At 36.4% G+C, this 16,019-nt stretch overlaps 1 protein-coding gene across 1 annotated transcript; it reads left to right on the forward strand.

Moving 5' to 3' along the window:
• The first annotated feature begins 2,073 nt into the window (after positions 1-2,073).
• On the forward strand, positions 2,074-9,219 carry LOC138363399 (uncharacterized). The gene is made up of 5 exons (XM_069322431.1): positions 2,074-5,662; positions 6,044-6,121; positions 6,410-6,535; positions 7,521-7,704; positions 9,116-9,219. Exons 2-5 carry the CDS (start codon positions 6,065-6,067, stop codon positions 9,217-9,219), a joined length of 471 nt encoding a protein of 156 aa, XP_069178532.1. The 5' UTR covers positions 2,074-5,662; positions 6,044-6,064.
• The last annotated feature ends 6,800 nt before the right edge of the window (positions 9,220-16,019 follow it).

Raw genomic sequence — 16,019 nt, forward strand, 5'->3', positions numbered from 1 at the left:
TACTTTTGCCTTTGATAAAACCAGAGAGATTACTGGACATGTTATCACCTACAAGGTAGAGTAGCCTATTTAACAAAATCTTTTCCATCATTTTACAAAAGCATACATTATGTTTGTTTTATGTTTTCTTTGTTTACATTATTGTTTATTTTATGTTTTCTTTGTTTACATTGTTTGTTAACATTGTTTGTAAATCAACTATGTATGTACTTTCCTGAATAAAACTGACTTTACTGTATACTTATATACTATGTGGTTCTTTTTTATCCCTCTCGTTTGTGAGAAAAAAATGACTAATACGTTCGGCCAATAACTTTGACTTCGATTTGACTTTGACATGTCATCGTATTTTCCGTAATATATAAAGGTTATGACAATGCAATTATATTATTGTGTGCAAATAAGTTTGAAATTTCATGTACCCTAAAAATAGTAAAATAAAGAATAAGAATAATTAAATAATTGTTGTAGTAAATTGTCACACGTTCATCATACGCAAACGAACACACAGTTTGGAGCGTCAGTAGAACAAGGTCCGCGCCATTTTAAAACACGGCTTCGAATGTAAGTAAAGTTTTTCTCGTACTAACACTGTGTTATACAATAGATTAGGTCTTGAATTCACAAATTTAGTTGTTACATCTGACAGAGTATGTTAGACGGTGTAATGCTGGTCCATGTTGACGTATTTCTGGGCTTGGTTGGTTTAAATGTGATGGCACCCCAATATGGGCACCCCACAACTGCTGCATATTCTAGCTTTGGACTAACAAAAGTGGTGAACAATTTCTTTAGTATTTCGCCATCCATGTATTTAAAAGCAATTCTGAAGTTGGAATGCATGGCATAGGCTCCTCACACAATGTTCTTTATGTGGTCCTCAGGTGATAGTTTTCTATTTAGAACCACCCCTAGATCTCTTTCTTATCAGAATTCCTTAAAGATTTCTCACATGGTGGTGGTTGTTATATGTAATGGTGGAGGTTGTAATGTGTGGTGGTGGTAGTGTGTGGTGGTAGTTGTAATGTGTGGTGGTGGTAGATGTAGTGTGTGGTGGGCTTCTTATATGTGCTATCAATCTGCTGTGTGGTGCCTATTATTTTTGTTTAAATTATCAGTTGATGCCGGCACGGCAGTTGATGCCGGCACGGCAGTCGATGCCAACACAGCAGTCGATGCCGGCACGGCAGTCGATGCCGGCACAGCAGTCGATGCACCAATATGTCTTCATTCTTCCCAGATGAAGGAACTAGGTAATGTTCATAATCTGAATGCACCATCTGAAGCTTTTCCACACTTAAATACTATTGCAAGTATTTCACAGCACACCAGGCTAAAAACAAACTCCAAAATAGCACCTGTCTATCAGTTTACAATCAAAATATCCTCAAAAGAGCAAGAGTAACGCTCCGTTACCTAGCAGTAAAATAGGTACCTGGGTGTGAGTCAGTTATTACAGGATGCTTCCTGGGGGTGGAGGCCTGGTCGAGGACCAGGCCGCAGGCACACTAAAAAAAAAAAATAATGAATTATTATTCAATAACTGTTAGTGCCACAGGGCAGCATCTTGGGACCTCTCCTATTTCTTATATACATCAATGATCTGCCTATTGTCTCTAACATTTGTTTCAAACTGCAGGTACTGCAGGCAACTACTACAACACTACTGAACCAGTACAAACTGCAGGTACTGCAGGCAACTACTACAACACTACTGAACCAGTACAAACTGCAGGTACTGCAGGCAACTACTACAACACTACTGAACCGGTATAAACTGCAGGTACTACAGGCAACTACTACAACACTACTGACTGAACCAGTACAAACTGCAGGTACTGCAGGCAACTACTACAACACTACTGAACCGGTACAAACTGCAGGTACTGCAGGCAACTACTACAACACTACTGAACCGGTACAAACTGCAGGTACTGCAGGCAACTACTACAACACTACTGAACCGGTACAAACTGCAGGTACTGCAGGCAACTACTACAACACTACTGAACCGGTACAACTTGCAGGTACTGCAGGCAACTACTACAACACTACTGAACCGGTAAAAACTGCAGGTACTGCAGGCAACTACTACAACACTACTGAACCGGTACAAACTGCAGGTACTGCAGGCAACTACAACACTACTGAACCGGTACAAACTGCAGGTACTGCAGGCAACTACTACAACACTACTGAACCGGTACAAACTGCAGGTACTGCAGGCAACTACTACAACACTACTGAACCGGATCATTCACGTAGTAACAAAGGAAAAAATCTACAGAAAGGTTATGTGAAAAAATAACATGCAGCATTTTTTTTTTTATTTCTATGGTACTATACTTTGCTCAGTTGTTAATTTTATATGAAGTTCTCACAAATTCATTAATAATAGGTGTTTTTACATTGAACTTTATTACCATCCTTATCTCTAATTTTAAAAAATGTGATATGAACCGCCAAATTCTATTATTTGTGGCAACGCCTATGGTGTCCCATCCCAGCACTGTCATATAATGCTTTGAAACTACTGATGGTTTTGGCCTCCACCACCCTCTCACCTAACTTGTTCCAACCGTGTCTACCACGCTACTTGCGAAAGTTAATTTTCTAATATTTCTGTGGCATCTTTGTTTGGTTACCTTTTACAATATCTTTTTATTCTACCATCTAGTTTTGGCATTTCATGCCTCTAACCTGGGAGCCACTTATTGGCATGTCTATACCTTTTCCAGTTTGTTGATGTGATTCTTTAGATATGGGCACCATACAACCGCTGCATATTCCAGCTGTGGTCTAACAAAAGTTTTAAACAATTTCTTTAGTATTTGACCTATGTATTTAAAAGCAATTCATAAATGTAAGCAAGTGTAGCATTTGTCTCCAGGTGTTCTTCACATTTAGCTTTAATTATTTTTTCCAATATTTTCACTTACACTTGTAATACAGGGCTCGAGGTTCCCTATAGTGTCCTTTATTGAAATAGAGTTTAACAACCATTTCAATGTCCCTATTTTCTTTTAGATTATATCTCAACATATAATTAATGTCCAACAGGACATGATTACTCTTTCCAAAGGGAGGATGGTATTGAATATCAAATATCTGTTCTCCTTTTTTTGTGAATATTTGATCTAGTACTGATGGAATAATTTATATAATAATCACTAGAAATTATTTAGATAAGAATTTGAATTTATGCATGTCTTTGTTTTGGCATGCCTCTATTTCCACATGTTACATTTCTGCATGTCTCCAATTCTGGAAGTGTTTACTTTTGCATGTGCCTGACAAGGATGTTATATGCACCAGCTTTAATTATTACTCACTCTTGTAACAACCCCCACACCAGCTTTTCTCAGCAGACAGTTTCCCACACATTGTATATAATGCATGACTTATTTTTAGAATTTTAATACATATTGCATCTGTCAATACATTATTAACAATAATATAGGTAATAAATAAATAAATAAATAAATATGTTTATTCAGGTAAGGTACATACTTACATAGAAGTGATGTTACATTAATGGATTGATATATAGATAGAGCTAGTACATACAATGCCTAAAGCCACTATTACGCAATGTGTTTCGGGCAAGAAGTCTATATGGTAGTATGGTAGTCTAATGGTAGTCTATATGGTAGTCTATATGGTAGTCTAATGTAGAAATTTGACACTCTTTAACAGAATGTACGAGTATAAGCGAAAAAAGCGACTCCAATACAACAACAGATTGATGCAAGTATCAAGAAGGCTAAAACGTATACACAAAATGCATCCAAATACAGCTGTACACACTAGTGAACCAATTAATCTTACTGAGGCAGCATCAAGTTCAGAGATTGAGTCGTCAGACAATGACATTAGTTCTTTAGAAGCCGAGTCAAATCAAGAGTATGGATTAGGCTCTGAAATTGATGATTTACACATGAATCTTACTGATATTCATGATGTATTATCTAATTCTCAAAGTGAGGAGGAGAATGATGACCATGATAATCATCATTCACTTGTTTACCCACAGAATTTATTAATTCAGTGGGTAAACAAGAATGGTGTTACACACAATGCTGTTGATGAATTATTACAAATTTTGAGGCAAATGGGAATTGACTACTTGCCAAAAACAGCTCGGACACTAATCAGTTCTGAAAGGTACATAGAAACTCAGCAAAAATCTGGAATGAAATATGTCTACTTTGGGTTAAAAGAGGAACTGTTAAAAAACATAAGTAGATATTCAAAAGCAACTATAAAAGGACTGAGACAATTATTATTGTCATGTAACATTGATGGCCTTCCTATATTTAGAAGCAAAAATGATGCTTTGTGGCCAGTTCTCTGCAGTAATGAATATTAAACCTTTGAAAGTCTTTCCAGTTGTCCACATGTATGGACGTTCTAAGCCAAGTGATTTAAATTTCTTATATGATTTTATATCTGATATGGATGACCTTTTGTTGCATGGGATTCAGTATGGTAACAGAATTATCAACATAAAATTACAATGTGTAATTTGTGATGCACCTGCTAAGGCTATGGTGAAGTCCATAAAACTGTTTTCAGGTTATTATGGCTGTGACAAATGTGAACAGAAAGGTACTTGGATGGGGAAAATGACATATCCAGAAGTAACAAATTTAACCATTAGAACAGACACACGCTTCCGTAATCAATCTAACTCGCAACATCATCATGGTAAATCACCATTCTGTGACTTGAACATAGACTTAATTGCAGCGTTTCCCATTGACTATATGTAACAGGTGTGCCTTGGTGTTATGAAGCGACTTCTTGTCACCTGGATACGGAAAAACACATTTAAATTATGTAGCCGCCAGATTTCTGAAATTAGTGCTAGATTGGTGAGCATAAAAGATTTTGTGCCCAATATTTTTGCACGTAAACCACGAGGTTTGGAAGAAATTGACAGATGGAAGGCAACTGAATACAGAGAGTTTCTTCTCTACACAGGCAAGCTTGTATTGAAAGGTATTCTACCCCAAGAGATGTATGATCATTTCCTTACTCTCAGTGTTGGTATAAGTTTTCTGGTTTCGCTCACATGTATGTCCTTAAAATACGGCAAATATGCTCATGACCTTTTGCTGAATTTTGTATCAAGGTGTGGTGATCTGCATGGGAAAGATTTTCTAGTCTACAATGTTCACAGTTTGATTCACCTAACAGCAGATGCTGAGGAACATGGTACTCTTGACAGTTGTTCAGCTTTTCCATTTGAAAATTATTTGCATCAGCTGAAAAAAATGGTCAGATCAAGTAAAAATCCAATTGTCCAAATTACAAAAAGAGTAAAGGAGGCTGAAAATACCATGATTTATAAAACATCTCCAGATAATAAAATTTCTCATAAATTTCCTAACCATGTATATTCGTTACCTGGATATAATTGTTAAGGACTGTACACAGCCGAAGAAGTGAAGAAAATTACTTCATTGTTAGGGTATATCCTTTTCAAAGCCCAATATTTACTAGTCCTTGTGATTCAAGAATATTTGGGGCCTTCAATGTTAATCCACGTAAGGACTTTTTAAAAAAAGTGTATAGGATTAACACATCAACAAGAGGAATGTTTATCAAGAAAACAGAAAGTACTTATATCTTCTTGTCAATACTACATGATTTATGACTAGTAAGTTTCTTGTGATTATGTTTTTGATTCTTGTGCAAGCTGTAGGAATACTCTTTGCTTACATTGCAAACTTTTAACTTTAGTAAAAAGTATTGTTCACCATCATAACATATTAGAATTAAGGTTAACATTGTTGTTTAGTACTACTATATAAAATTAGTGACTGCTTATTTTCTTAGACACTGATAATGTGCTGCAGAAAATGTCCCTAATCAGTTTAAATTTGTAGATGGCCATTGTGTGAAACAAAATTTTTTAATGCATTCATAAAAGCTATAAGCTAATGTAATAATTCAATAATTACTATTTGTAGTTTTATGTATTTAAAACTATTTTGTAAATATTTTCTATACAATGCTAATACGCTTCCACCCCTGACAGAATCTTGTGGGACCAGCAAGTATGTCTACAGGCCCAGTAAAATACCTTCCCCTCAAACTCCAAGACAAGACAGAACTGGTAAGCTTTAAGTAACTGGAGAAACATTTACATACACAGATAGTAACATATACTTGTGGATGATTTTAATGTAATATATTTTTACCAGCCTTCAGGGTGATGGAAACAGTTAACATATATGGTGTCGCTCCATTGTGTGAAACAAAATTTTTTAATGCATTCATAAAAGCTAATTACTATTTGTAGTTTTATGTATTTAAAACTATTTGGTAAATATCGGGAATTGAGCAATATCATATTTATTATTTGGTTTTTAAATTTAATACTTATAATTTCATATCATTTCAGAGACAACGAGTGATCTGGGCTTCGAACTCAACAGGAAAGGCTTCCGCAGACCTGCTTCTTTGCTACGTAATAGAGACGAAAATTCGAATGATTATTTGGTGGCTAGCTCTCCTTTCGAATAATCAAGTAAGTACCGATTTATTATGTGTTTTTTCTTTATTTTTTGTTATACATACAAGAAAATACATTGAGGGAGAGTACAGACTTGAAATTTTACATTCTTGTAAAGCAACTAAGTAGATGATGGTAGTATCATCAAACAATACAGGTTTAATCATGTTAGAGACATAAAGCAGATCATTGATGTATATAAGAAATAGGAGGGGTCTAAGGATGCTGCCCTGTGTCACCCCTATCATAGAATGGGAGAGGTTACATAATTGAAGGCTACATGACAGTTGCCCATTTGACAGTGACCTGACACCAATGTGTCTGTCACTAAAATAGGATCCACTAAGGATCAATACATATATCATATATATGCAACACTAAATGCTTGTTCTAGTAAGCCTTTTTATTTTATTTTTTTTTGCAGTAACAGAAAAAATGGAATACATAATGAAGGAATTGTCAAAATTTACATTTTTATCAGGGGATATCCTGAATATTGTCAAAATGACGGAAACCCGTATGTCAAAAACACATGGAGATATACCAATCCTGGAAGACATTCTTCCATCCCCACTTGAAACTGTTGAGCAGGTGGAAAGTCTGTCACACGAGCTAAAAGTTAACAGTGAATATAAAAAGAGTATGGTAAGTGTTGCTTAATTCTTTTAACCTGAGTATGGTAAGTGTTGCTTAATTTTTTTAGCCTGAGTATGGTAAGTGTTGCTTAATTTTTTTAGCCTTGTACATATGTCTTTTGATTAGTTTTTTTGGGGATGAAGGAAGGTGGGGTGGCACATAATTGATTGTTCAGTGTTATGTTTAAGGTACAAATACAACAAAAGCAAAAGTTACTCAAATTCGTGGATTTTTGTAATAGTTAAGAAGGAAAATATTTTAATGCTATTTATTTAATACAGTCGGAAATTAGAAAATCTAATGTTGAGATTGAAAGATATATATTATTCTCTATTACCTTACAGCTTATGCATTATTTTAACAGGTCCAGACGCTGTCTCAAATGGGCGGTGCAAGCTGTGGAGACACAGTGAGACGAATGATGAGGAGGATAGGGACCTATGGGGTCTGGTCTCAGTATTCACTCGTTGGGCGCAAGAGGAAACGTGTCTTCAAAACCTTGGATATTTGTAATGTCAAAATCTTGGATATTTGTAATGTAATAATAAGTACGTAAATTTGACATTTTTTTGGATTATATATGTGTGCATGTATTATGTATTATACTTGCGTGCTTGTTAATTACTTGTATTCTAGTCTTGTGGGTATCTCCTTTCCCCTACGGGCAAACTGCTTTGTTCTTACCTAGCATTTTGCTTTGTTTGGGTGTGAATGTTTGTGTGCCTTCATTGTATATTTTGCAAAATTTGCCATATATCTCATTATTTACTCCTCTGCCTAGCAACAAGTCTGTCTAATTATACTCATTATCTATTTTTCAAAGTTCCCCATAGTGTCCTTTATTGAAATCGAGTTCATGAACCGTTTCAATGTCCTTATTTTCTTCTAGATTATATCTTAAAGTATATTTAAATGTTATTGTTATTATTGTTGTTGTTGTTAAAGATTTGCCACTTGGAACAAGCAGTTCCAAGTGCACGGGCTATGGTGCACTTGGAACTGCTTGTTCCAAGTGGCAAATCTTTAACAACAATAATAATAACAATAACATTATTGTTATTAAATGTTATTGTTATTAAATGTTATTGTGACATTGCATTGCAATTGAGCTGTGTTGTTAACCATACTGTTCATTTCATGAGTATATTTTATTTTCTATTTTTTCATATCATTTTTTTTAGCTGTTCTTATTTTTCAGTGATGGGAATATCAGATCATTTGATGTTCTCATCAGAAAATTGGGAACATCAGATCATTTGATGTTCCCAATTTTCTGATGGAAGCATCAGACCATTATGGAATGCATCGGATGAGGTAGTTTAGAATGGTGGGGAGGACGAGAGGGGGGATGGTGGGGAAGACGAGGGAACAGAGGAGAGGGTAATGGTGGGGAGGACGAGGGGACTGGGGATGGTGGGGACAGGGGAATGGAGAATGCTGGGGAGGACAAAGGGACAGGTGAATGGGAGATGGTGGGGGAGGAAGAGGGGACAGAGGAGGGGGAAATGGTAAGGACGACGATGGGACGGGAAAGTGGGAATAGTGGGGAGAATGTGGGGACAGGGAAGTGGGAATAGTTGGGAGAATGTGGGGACGGGGAAGTGGGAAGGACGAGAGGACTGTGGAATGGGGAATGGTGGGAAGGACGAGGGGACGGAGGAAGAGGGGACAGAGGAGGGGGAAATGGTAAGGACGACGATGGGACGGGAAAGTGGGAATAGTGGGGAAAATGTGGGGACAGGGAAGTGGGAATAGTTGGGAGAATGTGGGGACGGGGAAGTGGGAAGGACGAGAGGACTGTGGAATGGGGAATGGTGGGAAGGACGAGGGGACGGAGGAAGACTGGAGAACAGGGGAACACCTTAATAAACGCCAACAATGTTATTACTCTGTGGCTTCTTGTCTCCTGACAAAGTGAATTATAATTATATATATCAATTAATTCTTGTAAATTTCCAGAAGCCTGTATCAACACCCACACTAATGCAACTGAAAGAGATGTTGAGACAAGTATTGCTGATATGTTGAAGAACGCCCCAAACAAACTCGGTGGAAACAGATAAAAGGTAAAGTTTGCCAATTTGCTGTAGTCTAATTCAATCTCTTTTTAGTAATCTTTGAGAACATTTATGCTATGAATAAGATAAAATAATGTAATTGATTTTGACTAAATATGTAGATATATTTAATTATCTGAGCACTAATAATGAAAGAAAACCAAAATAAGAGGTGGCTACTATCTCTACCAATGGGCTGGAATAATGCAGGATATACTATTGTTTTATAAAGATTCATGTTTAAGTTTTTTTTTTCTATAATATGGAAAGGGTTTTTACTTAATAAATTTAATATTATATAATAAAATATTTTATGTATTATTGAAATCAATTAGTAACAAACCATATTTCATTACAGGGTGGTGAAGCAAGAAGACATGTGCATCACACAACAGACTTGTATATGACGAATACTGAAAATGGTGGCGAGCCTGGTGGCATACCGCTGTATCTTCTCTAGTGTCTATATAGAATCTATATATGTGTGTGTATATATAGAATCTATATATGTGTGTGTATATATATATAATATATATATATATATATATATCTTACAAAGATACCTTACAAGCAGAACTTATTGCAGAAGGAGGAAAGAATCGAGGCAATTACAGAAGCACCATACTGTCCCCCGAGCTCAAGGCGGCAGCTAAAAGCCTTCGTGAGAACAAGGAGATACTTGTCAGGAGAGGTGACAAGTCGCCAATATATGTCATTCTTAAAAAAGACGAATATCTGGCGAAAATGAACATCATACTCTCTGACCAAACTAAGTTCCAAAGGGTAACGAAGGACACTACAGCCGAATTAAAAGCAAAGGTCAACAAACTGATCGAAACTGTGAACGCCAAGAAATCCGGACTCCACCTGCCAAAGATCATTGGGGAATATAAACCTGGATATGCGTATGGAAATGTCAAGACACACAAGCCTGGAAACCCACTTCGGCCAATCATTAGCCAGATACCCACACCCACGTACAGACTGGCGAATCGACTCAACGGCCTGCTGACTCCTTATGTTCCTTGCGCCTTCAGCCTGAAGTCTCCACAGGAATTTGTTGACTTACTGCGGGGCACACGGGCCACAGGGATAAGAGCCTCGTTGGACGTAGAATCGCTGTTTACCAACGTACCTGTGGACGAGACAATCGGGATGATAGCCGACAGAGTGTATCGTGATCCAGCCTGTACTCCACTTGACATACCAGAAAATATTCTGAGAAAACTACTCCAAGCTTGTACTAAAGAGGCACCCTTCTTGAGCACGGATGGGCACATGTATAAGCAAGTAGATGGGGTCGCCATGGGTTCTTCCCTAGGTGTCCTGTTTGCAAACTTCTACATGGGTACCATCGAGCAAAAAGTCTTAGTCGACATGAACTTGAAACCGGCCATATACTGCAGGTATGTTGACGACATTTTTACACAGGTACGTGATGTCAGACATCTGCAGGAGCTGAAGGAGGCATTTGAGCAGAGTTCCGTGCTGCGTTTCACTTACGAGATGGAAAAGGATGGGAAGCTGCCCTTTCTAGATGTAACAGTCATGGAAAAGAGCGGAGGTTTCCACACTGCAGTCTACACTAAGGAAACGAACATAGGAATGTGCCTAAATGCCAACAGCGACTGCCCCGACAGGTACAAGAGGAGTGTTGTTAACGCATATGTCGACCGTGCTCTCAGCCACAGCTCAGAATGGAAGCAAGTCGACGAAGAACTCTGTAGGGTAAGGCAGGTCCTAGTCAACAACGGCTTCTCCAATGGTTTCGTCGAAGACATCATAAGAAGGAAAGTGAAACGCCATGCAACCTCTGAAGAGACAACTAACACAACACCTATACCCCCTATCAGACTATTTTACAGGAACTTCTTTTCCACAGCTCATAAAACGGAGGAAAGGGTCCTGAAAGATATTGTTAATAGAAACGTTATCCCTACAGACAAAAATCAGAGGATACAACTGACGATTTACTATAAAACCAGAAAAACGGCCAGCCTACTTCATGAGAAACTCTCCAGACACAAAACACAACGCTTTAAAAGAGACTAACGTCGTCTATGCCTTCAAATGCCCTCTTGGGGACTGTAAGCTCCAAAAAAACCAGTATATAGGCAAGATAACAACATCTCTTTCTAGGCGTTTAACGATGCATAAGCAACAGGGCTCCATTAAGGAACATGTAATCTCTTCCCACAACCAAACCATCGCCAGAGAAATCCTAGTAAACAACACAGAAATCATCGATAGATACAGCGATAGCAGGCGGCTTGACGTTTGCGAGGCACTACACATCAAGAAGTCAACACCAGCAATCAACAGCCAATTAATGCACAACTATATTCTACCCACCTCAAGACTCCGCTCCAATATAGAAGCATCAAGAAATATGGACCAATAGGCTTTCTACAATCACTTCTATTCAATACCCATTGTTTCGTGTTCTGTCTTGTGTTGATGAAATTAATACCCGATTAATGCCACCTCACCCCATCCACCTCTCAAATGTAGATATAAAATCGGAGATGCGCAAGTTCTATTCAGTTGTGTATTTGTAAACTAGTCTTTGAAAATGTAATAAGTTTTACGAAACGCGCTCGTGTCGCGTCAGACTAGAAATAAAAATGAATTTTGGAGAATTGATTTTTGATTTACCTCCAACAGTGAAAAGAAATTTATTTATTTATTTATTTATGCATATACAAGAATGTACATAAGGAATGTGAGGATACAATTATGGTAATTACAGTCTTGTAAAGCCACTAGCACGCGCAGCGTTTCGGGCAGGTCCTTAATCTAAGAAAATTTTAAGGAGGTAAATACTTGCAAAATTTATAGACAAAAAAATGATAACAGATTACATGGAATGAAAAAAAAAAAGATGAGAGAAAATTATAGGTACAGTATATTAAAGCACATAGGTAGCTATGATTGATTGCAATGACAGCTTAAAATGGTAGTTGACAACAAATTGGTAGGCACAATACAGCAGAAACAATATAAGATTGATTGCAATGACAGCTTGAATGGTAGTTGACAAAAATTGGTAGTCACAATACAGCATATGGCTAGCACATAAAAGAAGACAGCAATGAACACAATGATAAGGTTGTTTGATATTACATAAAAATTAGGAGATTGGGTACCACTAGGTACAGAGCAAATTTAAAGCTCAGTGTAGGAAACTAAATAGATGAAGTTAGGTACTTTTTGGTTTTGCTTAATAAGGCAAAAGTTTTACAGTTTTTCAATTCACTAGGGAGTGAGTTCCATAGACTAGGTCCCTTAATTTGCATAGAGTGTTTACACAGATTAAGTTTGACCCTGGGGATATCAAAGAGATATTTATTTCTGGTGTGTGTACGAAAGATTGAGAAAATTCGTGTTAGAATTATTAATCTTACTTTTTCAGTCATATATATATATATATATATATATATATATATATATACACACATATATATATATAGGTTAGATAGGTTAAGTTAGGTTATGTAGGGTTGGTTAGTTATCATATATCTGCGTTAGTTTTAACTCGTTTTAACTAGTTTTAGTTAATTTTAACTAAAACTAGCTAGTTTTAACTTTATATATATATTATTTATATATATATATATTATATAAAAAGTTTGTAAGGAAGACCTCTGGTGCCAATGTGGGGACCCATAGCCTCGGAGAAGAAAATAAAAAGTATTCAAACGAGACCTTGTGGTCACTCACTAAACACTAATATTATCTTCTACCACCCCCCATTCTTTTGTATGTACACACATATATTTGCTTTATTTGAACTTTGTTACAAAGAGGGAGTTACATGTAGGTTACAAAGATGGTTATCATAGGTTATCATATATATATATATATATATATATATATATATATATATATATATATATATATATACAGGCATACCTTAGAATACGAGTTTAATCCGTTCCTGGAGATGCCTCGCCTTCCGAAAACTCGCATTCCGAAGTTAATTTCCCCATAAGAAATAAAGGGAAATGAATTAATCCGTTCCTGACTACCCCAAAAACCCCACATCAAACTAAATTTTTATACCTAATTTACCTAATTCATCTAAATAAACCTACAAAACTGTGTTCCAGTTATTACTTGCTGTCGAGTGCTGTAGGCGTATGGAAGATGGTGAGGAGGGGGGAGGAGGAGAGGAGTTATTGTTTGGAAGGGGAGTCCCCTTCCATAATCACATCACATAACCCCATGCCTTGTAACACTATGGATACCACTTCTCTTTCTAAATTTTTCAAACCAGCCCCTGCTTGCCTTAAACTCTTTCTTATCTGCATCACTCGTTGCAGGGGTATTCTTTAGAAGGTCTTCGTGCAACACCCTGGCTTTCTCACAAATAATGGCCCCTGAAACACTATCACCCCTCAACTCCTTGTCGTGTATCCAAATTAATACCAACTTTTCCACTTCTTCAAGTATTTGTGGTCTTTGTGCCGTTAATGTTCTTACTCCTTTTGCCACTTTAGCACCCATAATCTTATTTTTCTTCTTAAGTATAGTGCATATTGTTGATGTGGCTTTGTTGTACTGCCTACAAAGTTCAACAACACGTGTACCGTTCTCATGCTTCCGAATGATCTCTTGTTTCTCCTCTATTGTCATCCTCACACGAGCTTTCTGGCCTTTATCCTTACCACTGGCTTTCTTGGGACCCATGGTGAGATATATAATAACAAATTGTATAGACAAATTACAAAAAATCCAACAAAACACTGAAAATCCACAAGAAGAATTGATGTGGGGGTAGTCACTGAGCGCGAGACAATGGTAAACTGAGGGGCGGAGGGGCGACGATCGCTGAACCACCACGCGCTAGGTCGGCCTGTACGCGTATCAACAAACTCGCGTCCCGAAGTAACCCTCGCCTTCTGAGACAAATTTTTGGAGTAAATACTGCTCGCCTTCCGAAAACCTCGCATACAGGGACAATCGCATTCCGAGGTACCACTGTATATATATATATATATATATATATATATATATATATATGTCGTACCTAGTAGCCAGAACGCACTTCTCAGCCTACTATGCAAGGCCCAATTTGCCTAATAAGCCAAGTTTTCATGAATTAATTGTTTTTCGACTACCTAACCTAACCTAACTTTTTTCGGCCACCTAACCTAATCTAACCTATAAAGATAGGTTAAGTTAGGTAGGGTCGGTTAGGTTCGGTCATATATCTACGTTAATTTTAACTCCAATAAAAAAAAATTGACCTCGTACATAATGAAATGGGTAGCTTTATCATTTCATGAGAAAAAAAATTAGAGAAAATATATTAATTCATGAAAACTTGGCTTATTAGGCAAATCGGGCCTTGCATAGTGGGCTGAGAAGTGCGTTCTGGCTACTAGGTACGACATATATATAATATATATTATATAAATTATTTATATATATATATATATATATATTTATATATGTTATATATATATTTATATATATATATTTATATATATATATATTATATATATATTTATATATATATTATATATATAATTATATAGGTCATATGTTTTTGTATTTTTGCTGATTTGTTAGTAAATAATAAAAGAAATATAAATTATTTGATTTTTTTACCCTTAAATTGGTTTTAATATTTAAATTGAAAACAATAATATAATATAAAAAAAATATAACAAAAATAATAATACAATATAAAATAAAATATAATAAAAATAATAATATAATATAAAATAATATAATTTAATTTCAAGAAATTTAACTTTAAACACAAAGATGTGAAAAGGGTTCAGATTAGGCTCAAACCTTTCACAAGAGATTCATATTGGTGTATGGATTATGAATGACTCATGTTAGGAGGCAACCCGTTCTCGCAAATTTAATAAGTCAATATTGACTTGTTAAATATGTGCATTGGTGACATACTTAACATAATAGATACCCTTAAAAAGATTCATAGAAAACACCGACCTTACCTAACCTACTTAGTATGTTAAGATAAGCATCTTATTGCTTCGTAATTACAATTATTACCTAACCTATAATAGGTATAGGTTAAGTAATAATTGTAATTACGAAGCAATAAGATGCTTATCTTAAGATACTAACAAGGTTAGGTAAGGTCGGTGTTTTCTATGAATCTTTTTAAGATTATCTATTATGTTTAGTATATCACCTATGCACGTAGTTAATAAGTCAATATTGACTTTACGAATTTGCGAGAACGGGTTGTAGGAGTATAAAGTTGCCACAACATCTCAAATTAGTGTTAGATACGTAGGTCTTGGTTATAAGTTTTGGGAACCTATTTAAGTCCACACACAATATCGTATCTGATATGATAAAACAAACGTTTCCAATCCTTTCAAATACTTTCCAGATATGTTGTGGCAACCTAAAATTGTTTGCTGGGATGTGCAAGCAAAGTGTCTTCAGGCAGAGAAATGCATTAGTGTTACATGTGTCATCCAACTCCCGGTCCAGTTGTGTGGTTGGCCACGTAGACGTGTGTGAGAGAGACAACACTGATTTTTTGTCGAAATGAGCAAATTTTGGCTCATTTGGCTCAATATGACGAAATTTTGTGTCACGTCATATACCTGGCGTGTGACCCTCACCGGTCATGTGACCTATCATAGCCAATGAGAGGTGACCTGTGATATGTCAGCAATCAGCAATCCCGTATATGTTTGCGCCAGGAATTTTCACTTCCATGATCTGAAGTTGTAGTTATAGCAATCTGCCCCCCCCCCTCCCCTGTGCTTTATACTTTACTTGGCGTCATCATCTATGAGAGCCAAATCACTTGT

The sequence above is a fragment of the Procambarus clarkii genome, chromosome 11 (genome assembly GCF_040958095.1).
Source record: "Procambarus clarkii isolate CNS0578487 chromosome 11, FALCON_Pclarkii_2.0, whole genome shotgun sequence".
NCBI classification, from domain to species: Eukaryota; Metazoa; Arthropoda; class Malacostraca; order Decapoda; family Cambaridae; genus Procambarus; species Procambarus clarkii.

Bases quoted from the DNA above. Each gene is read 5' to 3' on its own strand.
- LOC138363399 (XM_069322431.1), top strand. From the start codon at position 6,065: ATGTCTACAGGCCCAGTAAAATACCTTCCCCTCAAACTCCAAGACAAG. The intron at 6,122-6,409 runs GTAAGCTTTAAG...ATATCATTTCAG, and splicing joins TCCAAGACAAGACAGAACTG to AGACAACGAGTGATCTGGGC. The intron at 6,536-7,520 runs GTAAGTACCGAT...TTATTTTAACAG, and splicing joins CTCTCCTTTCGAATAATCAA to GTCCAGACGCTGTCTCAAAT.